At 53.2% G+C, this 19,098-nt stretch overlaps 3 protein-coding genes across 3 annotated transcripts; 2 read left to right on the top strand and 1 right to left on the bottom strand.

The window, feature by feature from the left end:
- Nucleotides 1–2,650: 2,650 nt before the first annotated feature.
- On the top strand, nucleotides 2,651–6,090 carry C8Q71DRAFT_701249 (uncharacterized protein; the record flags this gene model as incomplete). The annotated part of the gene is made up of 2 exons (XM_047920178.1): nucleotides 2,651–3,656; nucleotides 4,709–6,090. The coding sequence occupies 2 exons, from the start codon at nucleotides 2,651–2,653 to the stop codon at nucleotides 6,088–6,090; spliced, it is 2,388 nt and encodes a 795-aa protein (XP_047782432.1).
- A 4,394-nt stretch (nucleotides 6,091–10,484) lies between these two features.
- On the bottom strand, nucleotides 10,485–10,970 carry C8Q71DRAFT_721394 (uncharacterized protein; the record flags this gene model as incomplete). The annotated part of the gene is made up of 3 exons (XM_047921446.1): nucleotides 10,485–10,618; nucleotides 10,673–10,749; nucleotides 10,804–10,970. The coding sequence occupies 3 exons, from the start codon at nucleotides 10,968–10,970 to the stop codon at nucleotides 10,485–10,487; spliced, it is 378 nt and encodes a 125-aa protein (XP_047782431.1).
- A 6,051-nt stretch (nucleotides 10,971–17,021) lies between these two features.
- Nucleotides 17,022–18,263, top strand: C8Q71DRAFT_794946 (uncharacterized protein; the record flags this gene model as incomplete). The annotated part of the gene is made up of 8 exons (XM_047925574.1): nucleotides 17,022–17,063; nucleotides 17,115–17,270; nucleotides 17,325–17,403; nucleotides 17,464–17,572; nucleotides 17,629–17,648; nucleotides 17,704–17,771; nucleotides 17,826–17,866; nucleotides 17,921–18,263. 8 exons carry the CDS (start codon nucleotides 17,022–17,024, stop codon nucleotides 18,261–18,263), a joined length of 858 nt encoding a protein of 285 aa, XP_047782430.1.
- Between the last annotated feature and the right edge of the window lie 835 nt (nucleotides 18,264–19,098).

Below are 19,098 nucleotides of genomic sequence, written 5' to 3'. Positions count from 1 at the left end.
CTTTGTCAGCGGTTGACTTCTTGCGGAAGTCGGACAGGAAGATAGGCTTTAGAGCCGTGGGAACGATGGGAGTTTCTCCGCTAAGACGCTCAATGAGCGAAGCCTTGGTCTCGGCAGCAGCGGCACTAGCGGCACGAGCAGCAGCGAGTTCGGCTCGGCGAGTCTCGGCGAGAGCTTCGGCAACGTCCGCTTTCTTCTGCAAATACAAGAGGTGCTGCTCCGGCGAGGTGCGGCAGGACTCCTTGGGAGGAATGGACGTGTCTACGCGGCCAGAGGCTTGGCGGCGACGACGAGGGGTAGGAGCGAGGATAATGTCGATCTGGCGACGGACGGGTAGATGACCATACAAATGCCGATGACGTACGGCGATGACGTTAGAGTCGTCTTCGTCAACGTCGTTTCTCTCACGACGAGACGGATGATAAATTTCGTAATTGCCTTTTCGGGCTGCCCTAGAGATGCGCTCAGACAAGGCCTTTGGCACTATGTCACGCAGCGACTTAAAAATAGTCCAACAAAGGACAAGAATTGCCAACTCACTCTTTCAAGAGTTGGGCTTTAGAGCGCGCAAAGAGGGATGCAGGTGATCAAAGAATCAGAGCGCAGGGCTCATAACCTGTTGAAGAAAGAGGTTTTAGGCTTAGTAAGCCCAGTGGCAGTGAAGGACTAATGAGTGAGTGAACAGACCAGTCCCAAAGGGAAGATCCTATGCTGGCAGGCAGAGGAGAGGACGAAGGATCGTTATCATTACAGGGCAAACCAGCCCAGTATATATACACATTTGATACAGGTCACATGCTGTATCAGTGGTTCATCAGTAAGCACTAAGTCCGAGGTTTTGGGGATATGAGTAAGCTGATAAGCAGCATGAGTAAGCCAAAACTCGGAGTTTGATGTGGAGAGATATATGAAACGTGATGGAACATCAGGAATAATATGAGACATGATGGAACATCAAAGAGTAATATAAGACGTGATGGGACATCAAGGAATGATATGGAACGTCATGGAACATCAAGGAATGTCGTGGAATATCATGGAATGATCCAGACTAAAGTCACATGATGTGATCTAGGCAAAGTCCATCAAAGAACGTATGTAATCTGACATCGCAGAATATAAGTCCATATCCGTACATAACTGATAAGATAAGAACACTGAAAACTCGGAAGTTCAACAGTGAGAGTACGCGCATGACCGCCGTGATAGTTCTGAGGTCAAATTCATAAGCGGGCTTCGTTCGTCTCCTACACATGTGGAAGGGAACTCACGCTATACCATTGAGACCCGTTGTGGAAGAGAAAGCCGGCCGGAGGCTAGACCGACGCGACGCGTCATAGATATGTCACCTTTCAATTCTTGATCGATTCCAGCTTCTGTTATTCTTGACTCACGCACTTCGCATTAGACATTCATACATTACGGCCGCGATCTACTACTGTACCATCTCGACACTACCGACGCGTCCGAGGCGATCTGGAAGGCAGAGGCGAAAGACCTACCGTAGGACGAAGGCGGGTCGACGAGCAGAGTGCCGCACCTGTGGGGGCCAGGTCGCGAACGTCAATAGCACCGCTCGTCCGCTGTCAGCCCCGTACCGAGACAACGGTCCGCCGTCAATGCCGGAAGGGGGACCAACGTACGTCGACACCCGGGCGGGTGCTCCAGATTCGTTCCATACGGTACATCCAAATTAGGTATTATTCTTTCCCAATCCGGCAGTCGATCGCTGGTACTTCACATATCACGTTTCCATTCGAACCAGTCACGCGTTCCTTCTGTGTCCAACGCTCTCTCCTAGTTTTTTACACTTCTCTGGTGCTTCGGTCTCGCACTGTATTTGTAGAGGGCTGCGTCGCCCGTTCTCGCCAGTTATCAGATCCCCCAGCTTCTCCCCTCTCGCTCACGCGCACTTCAAGGTTCGGCACGGACGAGCGACTCGACGTCGCGCGTGCACCTCAAGTCGAGTTAGTCGAGTAGTCGAGAAGATAAGATAAGTATCCGTTTATATTCTGCGCGGCCCTATTACCCTACACAGATCCTCGCCCGTCGTCCAGTCACCAGCCCGATCACCCGTATCTCGACTCGCTCCAAACGCCTGCTCCAGGAGATCGTATTGTGTGTGTGTTGGTCGTCGACGCGCACGTTCTCTCTCCGACAAGTGGTGACCACCGCAGGGGGTTTTTCATTGCACACTGGTACGTGTGCAGAGTCTCGGGTGCGCTAATTGTTCTATTTCAGGACGGCGCCCAAGAAAGAACCGAAAAGCGCGACCAGCGCACCGCGGCCCAACACAGGCGAACCATCTCGAGGACGCCCAGAACTCCGCCGTACTACTCGATTGGCTACTGACGTTTCGCTAGAACAAGCAGCATCCAGGAAAGGCAAGCAACTACAGAAGAACCCTAAGATCGACAAGGACGTCGATCAGGAACTAGATATCTCGGTTCTCCCTACGTCATCCGCAGACGTACTCACCCCGCTAAGCACTTTCTCGTCTACCTCACTCTCCTCGTTCCCCTCAGGCTCAGTCACGCCAACTACCCCGAAAACACCATTCACACCGGTGTTTACTCCCGCGGTTTCCCCTATATCCCAGTACCAGAATCCTACTGACAAACAATCAGCAGACATGTCAGCGCCAGGAGCAATGTCCGACTCAACCGTTTTGATCGCACCACCACCGTCTCGTATCGCGATGCCACCACCAACTTCGAAATATTCGCCCCGGTTTGACGGCAAGCGTCTCCGGAGCTTCCTCAATGTATTCGAGAACCTCGCGAACGCCGCAATGCTCTCGGACGGCGAGAAATGCCGTATGGTGCTGGAATATTGCACCGAGGACGTAAGTGCTATGCTATCGTGCATGACCCAGTTTGCAGGTAGTGATTGGGCGAAAGCCAAGGAACGAATGGTCTTCTGCTTCGGCGAAGGCACGGTAAAGGATCAAGGTTCAGCTGACAAGCTACGAGCGTTCAGCAAGAAGTATAGGAAGAAGCATATGATCCGGAACTTGGACGGATACTACAAGTACCTTCATGGGTTCCTCAAGTGCGCGGGCAATCAAATTGAGCTCGGCGGGATCACCGAAGCTGAGCATGATTATCTATTCTTCCGGGGACTGAACTCGCGCGTCAGACTGGCAATCGTGCCGAAGCTCGAGAAGGTGATGGGAAAGACGCCCACACACAAGGAGCCAGCGCCCTTCGAGCAGTGCGCGAACGAGGTTCGCAAGTATTTTACTGATAACGATTATCACAAGGACGCACTGGACTCGTCTAGTGACGAGTCCGAAGACGGCGACTCGTCAGACGACGAGACTGACTCAGATGCTGACTCCTCCGACAGTGACAGCGACGACGACAGGAAGAAGAAGCGGAAGAAGAAGGTCAGCAAGAAGGCAGATAAGAAGAAGGGTAAGAAGAAGGGTAAGCGTACGAAAGACAAGGACGACGTCGATGAGTTAGCAGAACGGCTCGATAAGCTGCTAGCGGCGCGGCGTGCGAAGGCGACAGTAAACTCAACATCGCAGGCTACGGCCAACGCGGCTCAGCTCGGGCAGTCCCCACGTTGTTGCTACATGTGCGACAAAGAGGAAGGTAAGGATCTGGATCATCGCATCGGCATCATCAGGAAAAACACTTCTAACTTCAGCAGTCTTGAATGAAGAACACCTGATCTCATTCAATCTTTCACAACTTGTGTTCCTCAATTAAGTGCACCATGTGCATGAAGACTGCTGAAGTTAACTATAGTATCTTTGAGAAATTTGTCTTGTCCCCAAGTTGGAAGATATGCAACTTTAGTTCTACAGATTAAGACACATAAGTACACATTAGTTGGCAAATGACCTCTTAACTAAAAAATATGCATGATGAGATGTCAGATTGCTCAATATGAAGACTTCACCAAGATTTCACCTGACAAGTTAACACATACTATATCTGGCAACAGTAATGGGGTACAAATAAAGATCATTTGTTTTTCCCTGGGATTATGAGTATATTACCCTACTTACAACAGATGCTGTGGTCAAAGTCATATTGTCAGGGATTTGGACATATTTGACCTGTTAAGGTTGAGAGACAGCAAAAGAACACTTAAGCATGCAAAGTGAGACAAGAAGCCTGCCCTTGAGCAAATTATGAGTCTACACAAGGTCTGCAAGGCAACAGATAGTGCCAAGAAGAAATGAGGCCAGTCTGAGAGCCCAGGGATGCACAGGGGCTGGGCTAACAGGGGGCAGCAATTGCAGATTTCTCTAAGTCCAGAAAGATAGTCAATATAGGTTATTGTAGAAGGGAACAAGCACAGGGACCTATGGTGTAGTGGTCACAAGTTTGTGCTGGGAGTGTGGGAAATTAGTTTAGCAGGTCAGGGGTTCAATTCTGGGAAATGGCAGATTATTTTGGGCGACATTTTTGCATCTGGGATGCCTGTTATGACAGCATATGCACAAACACAGCAGAATCATGAGAGAAGTCACCCCAGTAATGATGAAAAAACATCATTCTTGCTTGGAACGAGTGTTTACTTTGGTTACTTAATGGAACTTAAGTAAGACAATTTAAGAAATCGACTTACCTTAAGGCTCTTGTGGCACATAGTGACACATAATGTCACTTTTGGCTCTCCACAAGACCACTTAAGACACAAATGTTTTTCCTGATGATGGGCCACTGCGGTTTCACGAAGAAATGGATTGCAGACGGTACGATCATGTATAGCCCCCAAGGCAGGCTAACGTTTGCAGATGGCTCAGACTTGCCGAACGGACGAGGTATTCCGGGAGGCATTTCGACGCTGATTCAGCAACGGATCGATCAGCTCAAAGGGAAAGCACGCGATACGCCACCACACTTGTCGTGCAGTTCGATCGAGGTGTTACATGACGATGAGCCAGTACTAAGCGGTGATGTTTACGCTTTATCATCCGAAGACGTTTACTCGTTTCCTGTCACTAGATCGCAAGGGAAAGCTCAGGACCAGCCTGTAGCCGCACCGAGTCAGCCTAGAAAGGTACGTTTCGATTACAAGCATTCTAGCGCTGATGAGCCAGAGGGCGGGTCGACTCGTAAGTCATCCCCTCCCACGCAAGTTCGACAGCCTGCAGAGCCGACGCGATTCACGAAGGACAAATCGAAGGCGGCTGAAGACGCGAAGGCCGACCCGCCGAAGGTCAACACGGAACAAGGATGGAGGGACCGTGAAGCGCAGAAGAAGCAGCAGCGGAAGACATACCCAAACGAGCATGTAGGTCAGACACGATCAGACAAGACTCATGTGCGTTTTACGTCAGACATACAAGACATGGTATCAGCCGATCAAGTCATGGAGAAGGCTCTCAACACGATGCTCACGATCCCGCTCAAGACGCTCATAGCAATGTCGCCTGAGATGCAGAAGCGTTTCGCGACTATGACAAAAACTCGACGCGAAGTCAATGCGACAATCGTAGAAGAGGTAAGCGAGGAAGAGGACACTGACGACGGCACGAGAACAGCTAACGACAATGTTGGTTCCGTCGGAGCGGCGTCGGTTACAATCCGCGACGAGGAGCATCTCGCACAAGTTATCGACAGCTACGCAGCAGCACTGGCGATTGGGCGACGGCGATTCGTCGCTATGGCATGCGGACTCGTACAGGGCAAGTTCGGGACTGAGCCGGTAACATACCTCATTGACTCGGGCTCGGAACTAAACCTGATCGCGCAACGGGTGTACGAGCAAGCGGGGGTCGAGCTAGACGGTGATGGGTCGAGATGGACGCTCAGAGGCATACACGGAGCTCCGGTGTCGCTGGTTGGATGTTGCAGAGACGCGCCAGTAGAGGTGAACGGTGTCAGGTTCGACCACCACTTCTTCGTGCATCCGCAGGAACTCGGTAGGCATGACGCGATACTCGGACAGCCGTGGTTGCAGTGGTTCTCGTCGCGGCTCGAGTATGCGCGTGGTGGGGGGCAGGATCTCGTAGTCTTCCCTGACGGGGATATTGACAATGTGCCGATGAGAATTCGGATTGCAGGGCTATCAGACCGCCGAAACGTGGACAAATTGGTCCAGTCGGCGGAGGCTGCAGAGGATTTTTAGGAGGGGACGCTTACATCGAGCCAGCCTCGTTTGCGGGGCAGGCGTCCCTAGAGATACCTAGGCTCAGAAGATCGTTACAGGCTTTAGCCGGCGATCGGAAGTTCTTGGACTCGGATAACGTGCATGTGCTCGCTCAATTGAATCCGCCTCGCGCGTTCGACGCGCTTCTCCGTTCCATTTCTCTCTCTTCGTCCGATTGCAAGCAGCCAGTTCACTCACCTTGGACAGATCGAGCACTCGGACAACAGGAAGCTTCCTCAAACGCGGCGCGACGATACAAACCAGTCGCACGCAAGGTAAGACCTGTCCCCACGTATATGCCTAATCCGTCTGCACAGAAGCTTGTTCCAATCGAAGTCCCGACACCGCCTCCGTTACCAACGAATCCATCACCACGCGCGCAATTCGTGCCGACGCAGCGGCTGACTCGAGAGCGCCTAGATTCAATCCTCAGGTCCATCCCGGAGGGATTTCTCACAGAATCGGAAATCGACCTCATGGTACATGTTCTCGCCATCAATCAGCAAGCGCTCGCATGGACTGAGGAGGAGCGAGGTACGTTCTCACCAAAGTATTTCCCGGACTATGAGATCCCCGTTATAGAACACGTGCCATGGACGCGACCGCCGATCAAAGTACCGAAGGCCCTCGAGGACAAGGTCCGCGCGGTAGTGCAAGACCAGATTGATGCGGGTAACTATGAGCACTCAACTGCTTCATATCGAGCAGCTTCCTTCCCAGTCCTAAAGAAGAACGGGGAACCGAGAATGGTGATCAATCTCGAGGACCTCAACGCGGTTACGATCCGTGACTCGGCTCTGCCGCCCCGCGCGGATGAGTTCGCTGAGAGTTTCGTTGGGCATCAGGTATACGCGATACTTGACTTGTTTTCAGGCTACAACGGTATCCGACTACACGAAGGGTCGCGCGATCTAACGACATTCCACTCAGTATGCGGCGCGCTCAGGAATGCGACAATGCCTCAAGGATTCACGAACGCGATGCAGTGTTTCATGCGCTGGATATTGCACGTACTCGGTCCCATGTACCCCTTGTTAGCTGACGTGTTTGTAGACGACAACAGAGTGAAAGGACCTGTGTCACGATACAATGACGAACCAATAGACGGCAACCGAGATATCCGCCGCTTCATTTTCGAGTTCGCAAATACGCTGAATGTGCTGTTTCACAGATTCCGCGAAGCTGGCGTGACGGCTTCGGGGGCGAAGCTTATTCTTGCCACCCCAAGGGTACAGATCGTTGGCTCAGTAGTATCCGCGAACGGCTGGGAACCTGAGCACGGTCTTGTCAGCAAGATTATCAAATGGCCGTACTGCGAGTCGGTCAGTGAAGTCCGCGGGTTCCTTGGCACGGCAGGCGTCGGGCGTCGTTGGATCAGGAACTTTTCATTGATCGCTAAGCCCTTATCAGCTCTATGCCGTATCACTGACGCTCCGTTCGAGTTTGGTGAAGCAGAGCGCCAGGCTATGGACGAACTCAAAGCGCTGATCACGCGTGCTCCGGTACTTAGGAAGGTCGACTACTCTCTTGCAGCGACGATCGTTCGGGCTCCACGAACATCGGACCATGGACTCGTCGTCCTCGCGGTTGACTCGTCGATCCACGGAGCAGGGTGGGTCATCTATCAATATAACGAGACTGACAAGCATCCAGCTATATTCGGATCGTGCACGTTCAACGCAGTCGAGTCAAGATACTCGCAGCCCAAAGCCGAGCTGTACGGCGTGTTTCGAGCGATCAAGGAATGCCGACACCGCATATGGGGCATTCATTTCCGGCTTGACGTCGATGCAAGCTACCTCAAGCAGATGATACACGAGCCGGATCTGCCAAACGCGCCAATGACGCGATGGGTATCGTACATACAACTGTTTGACTTCGAACTGAATCACGTGCCTGCAGCGAAGCACAAGGCTGAAGATGGTCTATCACGTCGACCACCCGCAAACGAGGACTCTAGCGAATCCGACGGAGAAGAAGAACTCAACCGCCATATAGGCCATGTCAGCAGCCGACCACGCCTGAAACACTTCAACGCGTTCACCCTCGCAATGGCTGAGCAAAACCGCTCAACAGCAGCAGCGGCCCAGGTCGGGTTCGACTACGAAATATCAACAGACGGAATCGCGCAAGTGGCAACGGTCGCCGCCATGGGTGAGTTCGAGTCGCACAAGGCTAACCGTATAGCAGAGTGGGTCTACCTCGTCGGCAGCGCGGTCCTAAGTGGAAACGCTCGGCCGCACAACGCGAACATCATCGATTTCATCTACCCAAGGTGGTATACGTATCATCATCGTCTCTTTCCGTCTATACCTCAGTGCAGACCTAACTGGGATAGCTCGCAGAACAATCCACGGACTGGGCGGGAATACTGGGCACCAATCGAGGAACCAGGCAACATGAGCCCGTTCCATCCGAGTTTGCTGCGAAACGAGGACGACGCGACATACATCGGCAACGAATTCATGGTGCGTAGCTTCGCACGCGAACAGGAAGCTGAGTTTCTCGTAGGCGACGAAGTCGTGACGCTCGCGTATACTGAGTATCGACCAGCGTACATTATCTCCGAGCTAACCACCCCAGATCAACTCGACGCGATCCAAGACCATGTCGATAAGGCCAACCGCCGACATGGGTCGCATTGGCAGGCCGGCAGCACAACCTGGGACGCGCATCCGGAAGAGACAAGAATGCGTTATGCATACATGCCGCCGCCAACAGGCATGCATGATATTCGGTGCGCTTCGCACGAGCATAAAGGGGCTGACACGTCTTCCACCCAGCTGTTCGAAGAAATCAGGACGTACATAAGTGACGGGACACTTCCTGAACGATGCGTACTGGACCGAAACGAACTGAAGAACTTGAAGCGACGCGCTCAGGGTTTCATTGTGCACGATGGCCGCCTGTGGAAGACCAGCAAGCGTAATGTGCCGCGGTTAGTGGTGCTCGATGAAGGTAGGCGACGGGAGTTGATTGCGGAGGCTCATAACGACTGTGGACATCGGGGCCGTGACCCGACGTATACGAAGCTTGCAGACAGGTACTACTGGCCGTCTATGTACGACGAGATTGCGTACTTCGTGCGATCTTGCAACAGCTGCCAGTATAGGTCGCGGACGCGCACGATTACGCCACTCAGCATCACGCTCGCACCGTCGATCCTTAGACGATGGGTCTTCGACACGGTATACATGCCAAAGGGGGAGCACGGCGAGAGGTACCTACTCCATGGATCAGATGCGCTTGGCAAGTGGGTCGAAGCATGGGCGGTAAGAAAGAACAACTCGCGCACTTGGGCTGACTTTCTGTGGATGATTATATGTCGTTTCGGTTGCTTGCCCATAGTCGGGTGCGACGGAGGACCAGAGTTCAAGGGAGCAGTTCGAATATTGCTCGAAGAGCACGGCGTCGCGATAATACTCAGCACACCGTATCATCCTCAAGGGAACGGTATCGCGGAACGTGATGGCCAGACGCTTATGCGGGTCCTCCTTCGGTCAAGCGGAGACAAACCTCAACAGTGGCCTCGACACCTCGGCGCTGCGCTGTTGGCGATCAGGACGACTGTATCTCGCGCAACAGGGTTTACGCCCTACTTCCTACTCTACGGCAAGCATTGTTTGTTCCCGTTCGATCTTCATCAGGAAAAAAGAGGTTTGCAAAGTAGACCAATATTGTCTACATAGTAGTCATTGCAGTCTTAGCATACCCCCTCATACACAGCTACACATAGTTGTCATTGTAGTGTCTGTAGCACACTGTAGCACACTGTAGTCACCAGGACTTACTAGATAGTGACATATGATACTCAGCCCAGATGGCATTGTATGACATAGCTCATTACACATACAGCTATTGTACCATAGCTGATCATCATACTTTGTGTTCAGTCATTGATATCATTTCTGAGAGACTATTACATGGATACAGTATACTAATCACTGCCACGCTCGCCGTCGCCACTGTGGAGTCCTAGGGCCGACGGGTATGTCGAGCTCACCCCATACCTGTACCCACCTGGGTACACCATAACAGAATTGTTTCCTCTGTCAGCACCCATCAGAAAATAAACACAGTGTATTAGCGAGCAGACGCACCTCGCACGGGTGCGCCGTCGTCCATGAACTCGAACTTGGTGATGGCCTCGCTCTCGTTGTACTGGTTCGAAGGGTGCCGGTCGTCTTGCGGGGAATGATGGAGAGCCCCTCAATTGCTGTCGGGAGGCATGCGGAAGGAGTGCACCCATAGCTCCTCCTACTTTGTCACGTCCACTGTTCGTCGTGACATCGTCATGCCTACGAGGTATCTGTGGAACACATCGTATCAGCCCAGAGGTCAGAAGACAGTGCACCGGAGCTTACACTGATCCCCTAGTAACTCTCGTGCTGCTTCTCCACGTTCTTGAAGAGGAAGTCAAACGTCTGTGCCGCACGCATCTCCGCCGGGGCCGCGAGCTCCTGCGACGACGAGAGGAACTCGTGGCGCCTGCGGTCGTAGTATAGCTCTGATAGTCTCATTTGCCATCATGCTCCCTTGATGACTGAGAGACACAACGCACCTATGCTGCCAATGAATACCAGTGACCTTGAAACCCTCATGCGCGAGCCGCTTCCCATCGTGCACACATACCGTAACCTAGGACGCGCGGTCAGATGTCTGTGAGTGGGTGTGCGATACGCGTGGACGCACCTGCCCCGTGATGGCGTCGCCGTCATAGTACACCGAACATGACACGGCGCGCTCCTTCTCAGCTTGAGGTCCTCCTTCTCGAGCTTGAGGTCCACTTTCTTGCGCGCGTTTTCGGCCTCGAGCTTGATGTCCACGTCTACCGGTGATGCGAGAAAGGACGCCGCCATGGCTGCTTAGTCTTGAGTGGGCTTGATGCGTATGGACGCGCCACCATCACGGATTGCGGCGGGGCTTGACGCGGACGTGCCAGAGAGGCCGTCAAGGCGTGTGGAAGCTGGAGGAAGGTCAAGCAGGAGTCGAGTGCGGAAAACTGCACGCTCAGCGTGCTTATGGACGGAGGGTATAGCGGCGTGGAGGGAGGTGTTCAGCAGCGGAGAGGGGAGCGAGACGATGACCAGACGACGAGTCCGACTGTCGACTGTGAAGAGGATGTAGTAACTGCAGGAGATGGAGCGACGAGATGAGCGCCTGTTTCGGAAATTCCCGACGTGGGCCGCGCGAGTCCAAGTCAATCTACTTAATAACTATGCACTGGCAACCACCCCCTGCCTCCTGGATCTTGTAGCTCACTGACTGCAAACCACTCTCCTTGCGCGCTTTCGATGGACTTCCCACCCCTGTAGGTTCCGGTGAGCCTCGAGTTGCTCATGCGGCCCGCATCGGAAGATCCCGGCCTGAGCGCTTGAAACTTCGCGCTCGCTGCTCGCGCCGCGTCAGCCTCGCGCTCTTGCGTCCTGCCCTTGCTCTCGCACTCTCGCGTTCTACTCTCGCGCTCATACCCTCCTGGCCCGTCGCGCACCCACTTTAAAGCTTGGTAAGCACCACACAACACTTGCAAATGCTCAGAATGCAGGCACGGCCAACGAACACATGCCACGTGTGCAACGTGTGCAAGGTCGAGCGCAAGTGAACGGCGTGCATGAGGTCGAGAGAGCAGGCCGGTGGTGAACAGAGGGTCCAGCGAGTAAGTGTCAAGATTCTACGCGCCGCATCATCTCGCTCACACATCTGTCGACCGCCACCGGTCGTCTTTTCGACCTCGCCCTATATCCTGGCGCAGCCAGTGCGACGGTGATGCCGCCCTCCTCACTTCCAGTTTCTCCCGTTCAAACAGTATTCCCAGAGCCTCTCCCGGCCTGTTACGCCCTTTCCCGCCGACGGCGCTGGCTAGCGTCAGCACCAACCGACACCTGAACGCGCGCGCGAGCGTGCGGAAGGCTAGCTTGCGAGAATCACGCGCCGCGCCGCCATGTATCGAATGTGATGTACTACACGAGCTGGTCAGTGCCGTCCGTTGTCCTTGAACACAGACATTGACCTTGTTTCAGAACTCAATGTCTGCCCGGCCCTTGGGCACAGCGCGGCGTCATCCAGTCCCGCCTAGGCCCTACCCTCACTTCGACGCGACAGTCACTGACTGCTGCAGTGCACGAGGTTGCTGCTGTTCATCGCAGTGACGAGAGATGGTTCGCGGATGTACAGGCGAACAGCGCGCATGACGCGTTTCGCGCTCATCTGTGCGTCTGTGCGCGAATCAATAGTATACTGTTAGATACGGATTCCGAAAATATATCTTGTCATGTCATCTGTGTGCAATGTCCTATTTTGTGAGATCTGGCTTAGTCCCACAGCACAGAACAGAAGCAGAAAGAAATCAAAGGATTGGATGTATTTGACAGTGTATGTATAAGAGCAAGCTATGTAGAGCAACCCTATTGCAGCCACTGCCAGCCAGTACATAGTGGCACTATGGCAGTCACTTGTATCTACCCTGTGCAATGGTGTGCAACATTGCCACCACTCAGATCTACAGTGGCTATGGGACCTATGTGGTCCATGTAGTCTTGGCTGTGTGCAATGGGCCAGATTTTTTTCCCCTGATGTTACTGACAGGACGTGGTACAGGCTCGCATGGGACGAAGTCAAGACAACCGAAGACCTGCTCGCCATCCGCGTACAACAGATCGAGCGTCGCGACAAGGTGCTCGGGGAGGCGACAGAGCACCTCCGGCAAAGCCGACAGCGGGCGATCGACGACTTCATGCGCAAGTACGCTCGGCAGATCGAGCTCGGCGACTACGCGCCCGGGACATGGGTCGTTGTCCATGAGACGTGGCTCGATGCGCAGCACGGTAACAAGGGCGCGCTCCGTTGGGCAGGGCCGTACATAGTACACGAGCGGTATCCCTCTGGTTCTTACTGTATCCGCGAGCTTGATGGCACCGTTCTGAAGGAGCATGTCGCGGCGAGTCGCTTACGGCTTTTCTTCTACAGGGCGGACCATCAAACAATGTCCACGGTACTCGCACTCGATCCTGCAGACGACCCGCGCCTGGAAGACGTACCGCACTACATGTGGAGGACGAGCTGCGGAACGCTCGGACTTCTGAAGCAGAACGCGGCGGAGCTACCGGAGGGTGTGTGGGACGTTATCGACACGCGGAGGTGGGACATGGCGGGCACGTACGAGATGACAAACGCGGTGGAGATGTTCGCACTCGTTGACCAGTACTACACACCGTGGTGCTAGGACGGTCTTGAGGTCAAGACTGAAGTCATCCCCTCTTGTGGAAGAGAAAGCCGGCCGGAGGCTAGACCGACGCGACGCGTCATAGATATGTCACCTTTCAATTCTTGATCGATTCCAGCTTCTGTTATTCTTGACTCACGCACTTCGCATTAGACATTCATACATTACGGCCGCGATCTACTACTGTACCATCTCGACACTACCGACGCGTCCGAGGCGATCTGGAAGGCAGAGGCGAAAGACCTACCGTAGGACGAAGGCGGGTCAACGAGCAGAGTGCCGCACCTGTGGGGGCCAGGTCGCGAACGTCAATAGCACCGCTCGTCCGCTGTCAGCCCCGTACCGAGACAACGGTCCGCCGTCAATGCCGGAAGGGGGACCAACGTACGTCGACACCCGGGCGGGTGCTCCAGATTCGTTCCATACGGTACATCCAAATTAGGTATTATTCTTTCCCAATCCGGCAGTCGATCGCTGGTACTTCACATATCACGTTTCCATTCGAACCAGTCACGCGTTCCTTCTGTGTCCAACGCTCTCTCCTAGTTTTTTACACTTCTCTGGTGCTTCGGTCTCGCACTGTATTTGTAGAGGGCTGCGTCGCCCGTTCTCGCCAGTTATCAGATCCCCCAGCTTCTCCCCTCTCGCTCACGCGCACTTCAAGGTTCGGCACGGACGAGCGACTCGACGTCGCGCGTGCACCTCAAGTCGAGTTAGTCGAGTAGTCGAGAAGATAAGATAAGTATCCGTTTATATTCTGCGCGGCCCTATTACCCTACACAGATCCTCGCCCGTCGTCCAGTCACCAGCCCGATCACCCGTATCTCGACTCGCTCCAAACGCCTGCTCCAGGAGATCGTATTGTGTGTGTGTTGGTCGTCGACGCGCACGTTCTCTCTCCGACACCGTGTGAGCCTGCGAAGGGCTCGAGGAAGGCTCTGTACCGAGAACGCCCCTGGGTCTTCTGGCAAGGTACAATCTGGCCGGACGGGTGCAGTATTTGGATATGATATAGTCTGATTTTGCTGCTTGAACGACAGATTTGGCTGACAGATGATGGAGATGTGTTCGACTGCGTGATGGATGTTCAGGTCAACTGTTCAATGTTGTGAGCAACGGAAAAGTGAGAACCGCAATGCAGCGCCGGTGACATGACCGCGATAGTATACGTGCTTATGCAACCAGTAGTATGATCTTACAGTACCACTGGTGTTTGCGTCGGCTGCAGAGCCTTTTGCTTGTCCCTGTCCAGAGTTATCAAGATTAGAAGGCGGGAATGCTGAATTAGATAAATAGGGAGGGATTACGTCGCGCGTTCAGCGAAGGGAGGAGCTGGGAGGAGTCCATTGAGCCACCGGCCGATAGCGCACCGTGGGAACGAACAAACTGTACCGCCGCAGTACTTGCGGGAGGAGCGTCACAAACGACCATGTGCCTCTGGAACGACTGTGATCGCTGTGAATTCGTAGTCCTGGTCTCGTATCACGACCGTCCATGCTGCAGGCGCACGGACGCGAGAGGGTCCGTAATCAGATCTTGGTTATCGGTACTGATGTATCAGGCTCCTTTTACAGTGAATTTGAACTCAATCAAAGTCATTCTGAGTTCGAACATGCGAGATGTAAGTTCTCCTGTTTTGCTCGCGATGGAACGCTCAACGTTGTATCTACCACTAGTAGCGACGCGGGGCCTACATACTAGACAAGATCGCCCCCAGAAGATTCACGAACGAGGGTGGCAAACTCGGCACACTTGAGTCCCTTTCTGCCTTGTCCTCGCTTGGATATCCGCCATAGCATCCTTTGTGGCTCAAAGAAGAGCTCCCGTGACAGATGAAAGTTGAGCATCGCCAAGACAGGGCATTGCTCATCGCACGTATACCTATCGAGACAGCGGCGAGCGGGGTGCCACGTATCGCCTTCCCTACAGGGCCAGCGAGGCTGGGCGACGCGAGCGGCCATCCGGTTACGTCACTAAGTGCCTCGATGTATTCAGCTCAGCAATAAGTCTCTATTCCTATCTCATGATCACACCCAGTCTGCATACCCGTACAGACGGTGTCGAGCGCACGGGTCCCCGATGAGACGACTACCAAATTCCACGTCCAGAGGATAACTGGAACTCGCAGACGGGTGATCGAAGACGGCACCTTACTAACTTACCATCTCTGCGGACCCAATGAGGTACGCAAGCCTCGTTCGCAATACCGTTAACTGACGAGATGCGCCACTCCTAGATCACATTCGCTAATGCTCATACACGCGATACGCCGCTGAAGACCAGGCCAACACCGAACACAGTAGTATCATGGACGAACAATGATAGCGAATTGTCTGCGGTCTATGATAATCATGTGGGCAGGAGGACATAGTGCGTGTCAGATATTCAAACGACCCGATTGAATGCTACTAATTTCCGGTTTCGTAAGGTACCACACGCCAGTCAGTATCAGTCGTCCGGTCGTCCTCGATGTTCGCACAACGCGGTACGCCTCGAAGTAAGGGTGCATTCGATTGATCAGCAGGGACACGCGCAACTGGAATTTTGCAAGTCGAGGCCAAGGTGAGTCACTGTATTCAATGAACCGGGGAATCGGGATTGCAACGCGCTCACGCAGAATGAGCCTTTACAGAGCAAACAGATCGCGCATGGACTGACCATCACGCTGGCCGTTGCGTGATGACCGGACGAGGCTCGATCAGATGCGGTTCCCTTATAGTCACTCACTCAGTCACTGCTCAGTACTTGAAGGGGTCGTGCTTCGATCGCATATGCGATAACTCATGCATTCACGGTGTTTTATCCAGCATCCTGCAGGTCTATGCGCGACCACTCGCTACTATGTAGTAGTCCTACAATCGAGTGCCACAGAACGGTGTTTGTCCAATGACCGTGGCCGTGCAACCATAGACCTTTATATCGGTGCTATGCGCAGCAAGGAATTAAGTCGACCTCCACGGTCACACGCGGGAGCCTGTGAATGTCCTACGCTCGACCATCGTACCGCGCTTGCATGCGCCACATGGAGAGACGTGCTGCATCGACAGCCATGCGTATTTATTACGAAAGGCTGCAGCTATAATATCGTCGTTCAATGTGGCCGCACTTCAAGGGCGGTGGAGACATGTTACGTTGCTCCGTCTTTGCTGACAAGAGTTCTGAGGTTCGATTTCAACATCCGCTTCTGTTGTCAGTGGTGTCTGATTCCTGAATCTAGGTGCCTGGTATGGACTAGCACCATCAGATCACAGGACGACTGACCTGTGTCTGAAATCTGTCAACGCCAAACGCATTTCGGAGATATCGCTGACCTGGACGCCGGCACAAGGTCCGTCGTGATTGCATCCTGAATCGAAGGCGCCGGGTAGCTCACTGGCATGGCATACTGTGGATCCTGCGCCTATGCCCGTACAGCAAGAACGCACCGTGAAACATCGTATCGATAAATACAACTCTATGAGTCGAGCAAGGAACGGCACCCCTCTGTAAAGCTGACTCGCCGACCATGTCTGAAGTCCCCTTGGTCTCCGCGAACCTGGCCACGGTGTTCATGGAAAGCTTCCTATATGGAATTTTCTTTGTTCTCGCTGCACTGTCCACCTATCTCTCAGTCAGCCGACGCCAGGCTACCAACAGACGACCCGGTGGTGTCATAGGTTCCTCAGCGCGATCACTTTGGGTGTCACCTATGTTTATCGGTTCTATGTCCTTATTCATAACAATCACAGCGGTATGATGTTCCGTTTTGTGCTGTTCGGAATGTGCTCAACTCGTATGCAAGCACATCATTTGCACAGTGATACGCCTTTTCCAAGCGTTTGTATTGTATGAAGACGGAACACAGCCATTGTACTTTTACGCCGACCTTCGTCAAACTACTGAGGTCGTCAAGACGGGGTTTTTGGTCACGAGTCTAATCGCAGGCGATGTAATGGTCGTGAGTTTATATGCTGATATCGCCTGATGCCCAGCTCTCACCCTCGGCTGGTAGATATATCGTGTTTGGATTGTGTGGAGTCATAAAAAGGCATTCATCATCTTCCCTCTGTGTACGCTCATTGGCTTGATCAGTAAGTAATTCTGTATTGTGATTCACAGGTCACGTTTAGTAATACGTTCTACTGCAACAGTCTGCGGTAGCGGGATTACCTACCAGTTCTCCCAGTACGTGCCAGGAGAGGTTGTTTTTGAGTCCGTTGCTGGGCGCTGGATTACTAGCAACTGTGTATTCACGCTGTGGTACGTCGCATTATTGTCTGACCGGTTGTCTTTTCCACTCATCCTGAATGCGACAGCACAAATGTTTACTGTTCCGGTAGTTGGAAATCACTCCTACGAGGTTTCCCCTACTCACTATTGCATATTTGCAGCTGTGATCGCCTGGAAGGTTTGGAGTAATCATAACGCGATTAGTAGGCATGGGGGCAGTAATCTCATGGTATTAGCATCGTTCATCGGGTCTCGAGAATGCCGTGCTGAAAGCTTCTACCAGGGAGTTCTGGCGATGTTCATCGAGAGCGCCATTCTCTACACGTACGTCGCTCTCCAACGTCCGTATCACCAATCTGAGAGCTCATGTTGTACCAGCACCTGGACGCTAATTTTCTTCATCACATATCAAACCAAGACCAACGTACAATTCCCTATCGTGGACACATGGCCGGCCGTCAGTGGCATCTCTTTTATGCTCATCAACGTGCGAGTGGGCTTGGGCAAGTCCATCGGAACGTCGCAAATCGACTCTAGAAATGCCTCGGGAACGGGTTCCGCGGCTCCGGGAATACTAGGCAACCGATCCTATCCACTGCGGCCCCTCACCGTCGAGATCAGCCAATCCACGCGGCGGGACAACGATCTGGATGTGCCTGTGAAAGGAATGTTTCCTACGAGTGGAGATCTGAGCGATGGAACTCAGGCATGGGATGTGTAAGGATCGTGAGACTGTCGACAGCCGGGTTATCCCACAAGGACAATGATATCAGTTACTATGAGGCTCTGGTTGTACTTGCTTGACGTTTTGGTCGCGAGACTTGGGCGAAACGTATGTCGGACGTATGCGACCCATCCCAGGACCTTTCTCGCGCCACACGAGCGAGGTTCGAGCTGTCGATAAGCACCAACGCCGAAAGATACCTCGCCCAACGCGGTTGCTTTGGCGAACAGCATATGGCTACATAGTAGTAGCGGACCTTCCCACTCACGTCAATGGCAGACAGTTTGTTCTCGGCGGCCAATGCACAATGGAGCGGCGGGACAAGCGGCCAAGAGGTCACTACGACTTGGGTTAGTATTGCATCCAATGTCAGTAGATGATAGACGTACAACAATGATTGCAATGATTGGCACGATGATCCATGGCTCTGCAGGTGGATCACGGATTAGCACTGCAGTGCGCAACTTTTTTTATCGACATTTATGTATCTGTTCCTGCTCAGACGCACCGGCAGCGATAGCGGCGATTCTCCGTACACGGACATTGACTGAAACGAGTGCACAGATAATGGACCACCAATGAGCGGATGCATGGCCGACAGCCCTTCCCACTGCGTAAACCGATTTGATCACAGCGTAAATGATGCGTGTGCCTCATCTGATGTGCACTCGAAATGCCACGAAGGGAGTCAGTCGCGCTACGTCTCCTGACAGGACGCCACCACGCTGTTGTAGTGCGGACCTAGTGCGAGGACCCCAATGGTCGGCCCAATCAGTTGTAGAATCGCAAAGACATTGTACATGACTTACCCTGTTCCTACTGGCCAACCTTC

The sequence above is a fragment of the Rhodofomes roseus genome, assembly GCF_022264815.1.
Source record: "Rhodofomes roseus strain CIRM-BRFM 1785 chromosome Unknown C8Q71scaffold_4, whole genome shotgun sequence".
In the NCBI taxonomy this organism is placed as follows: domain Eukaryota; kingdom Fungi; phylum Basidiomycota; class Agaricomycetes; order Polyporales; family Fomitopsidaceae; genus Rhodofomes; species Rhodofomes roseus.
This window is presented reverse-complemented; position numbering and strand designations above follow the sequence as displayed.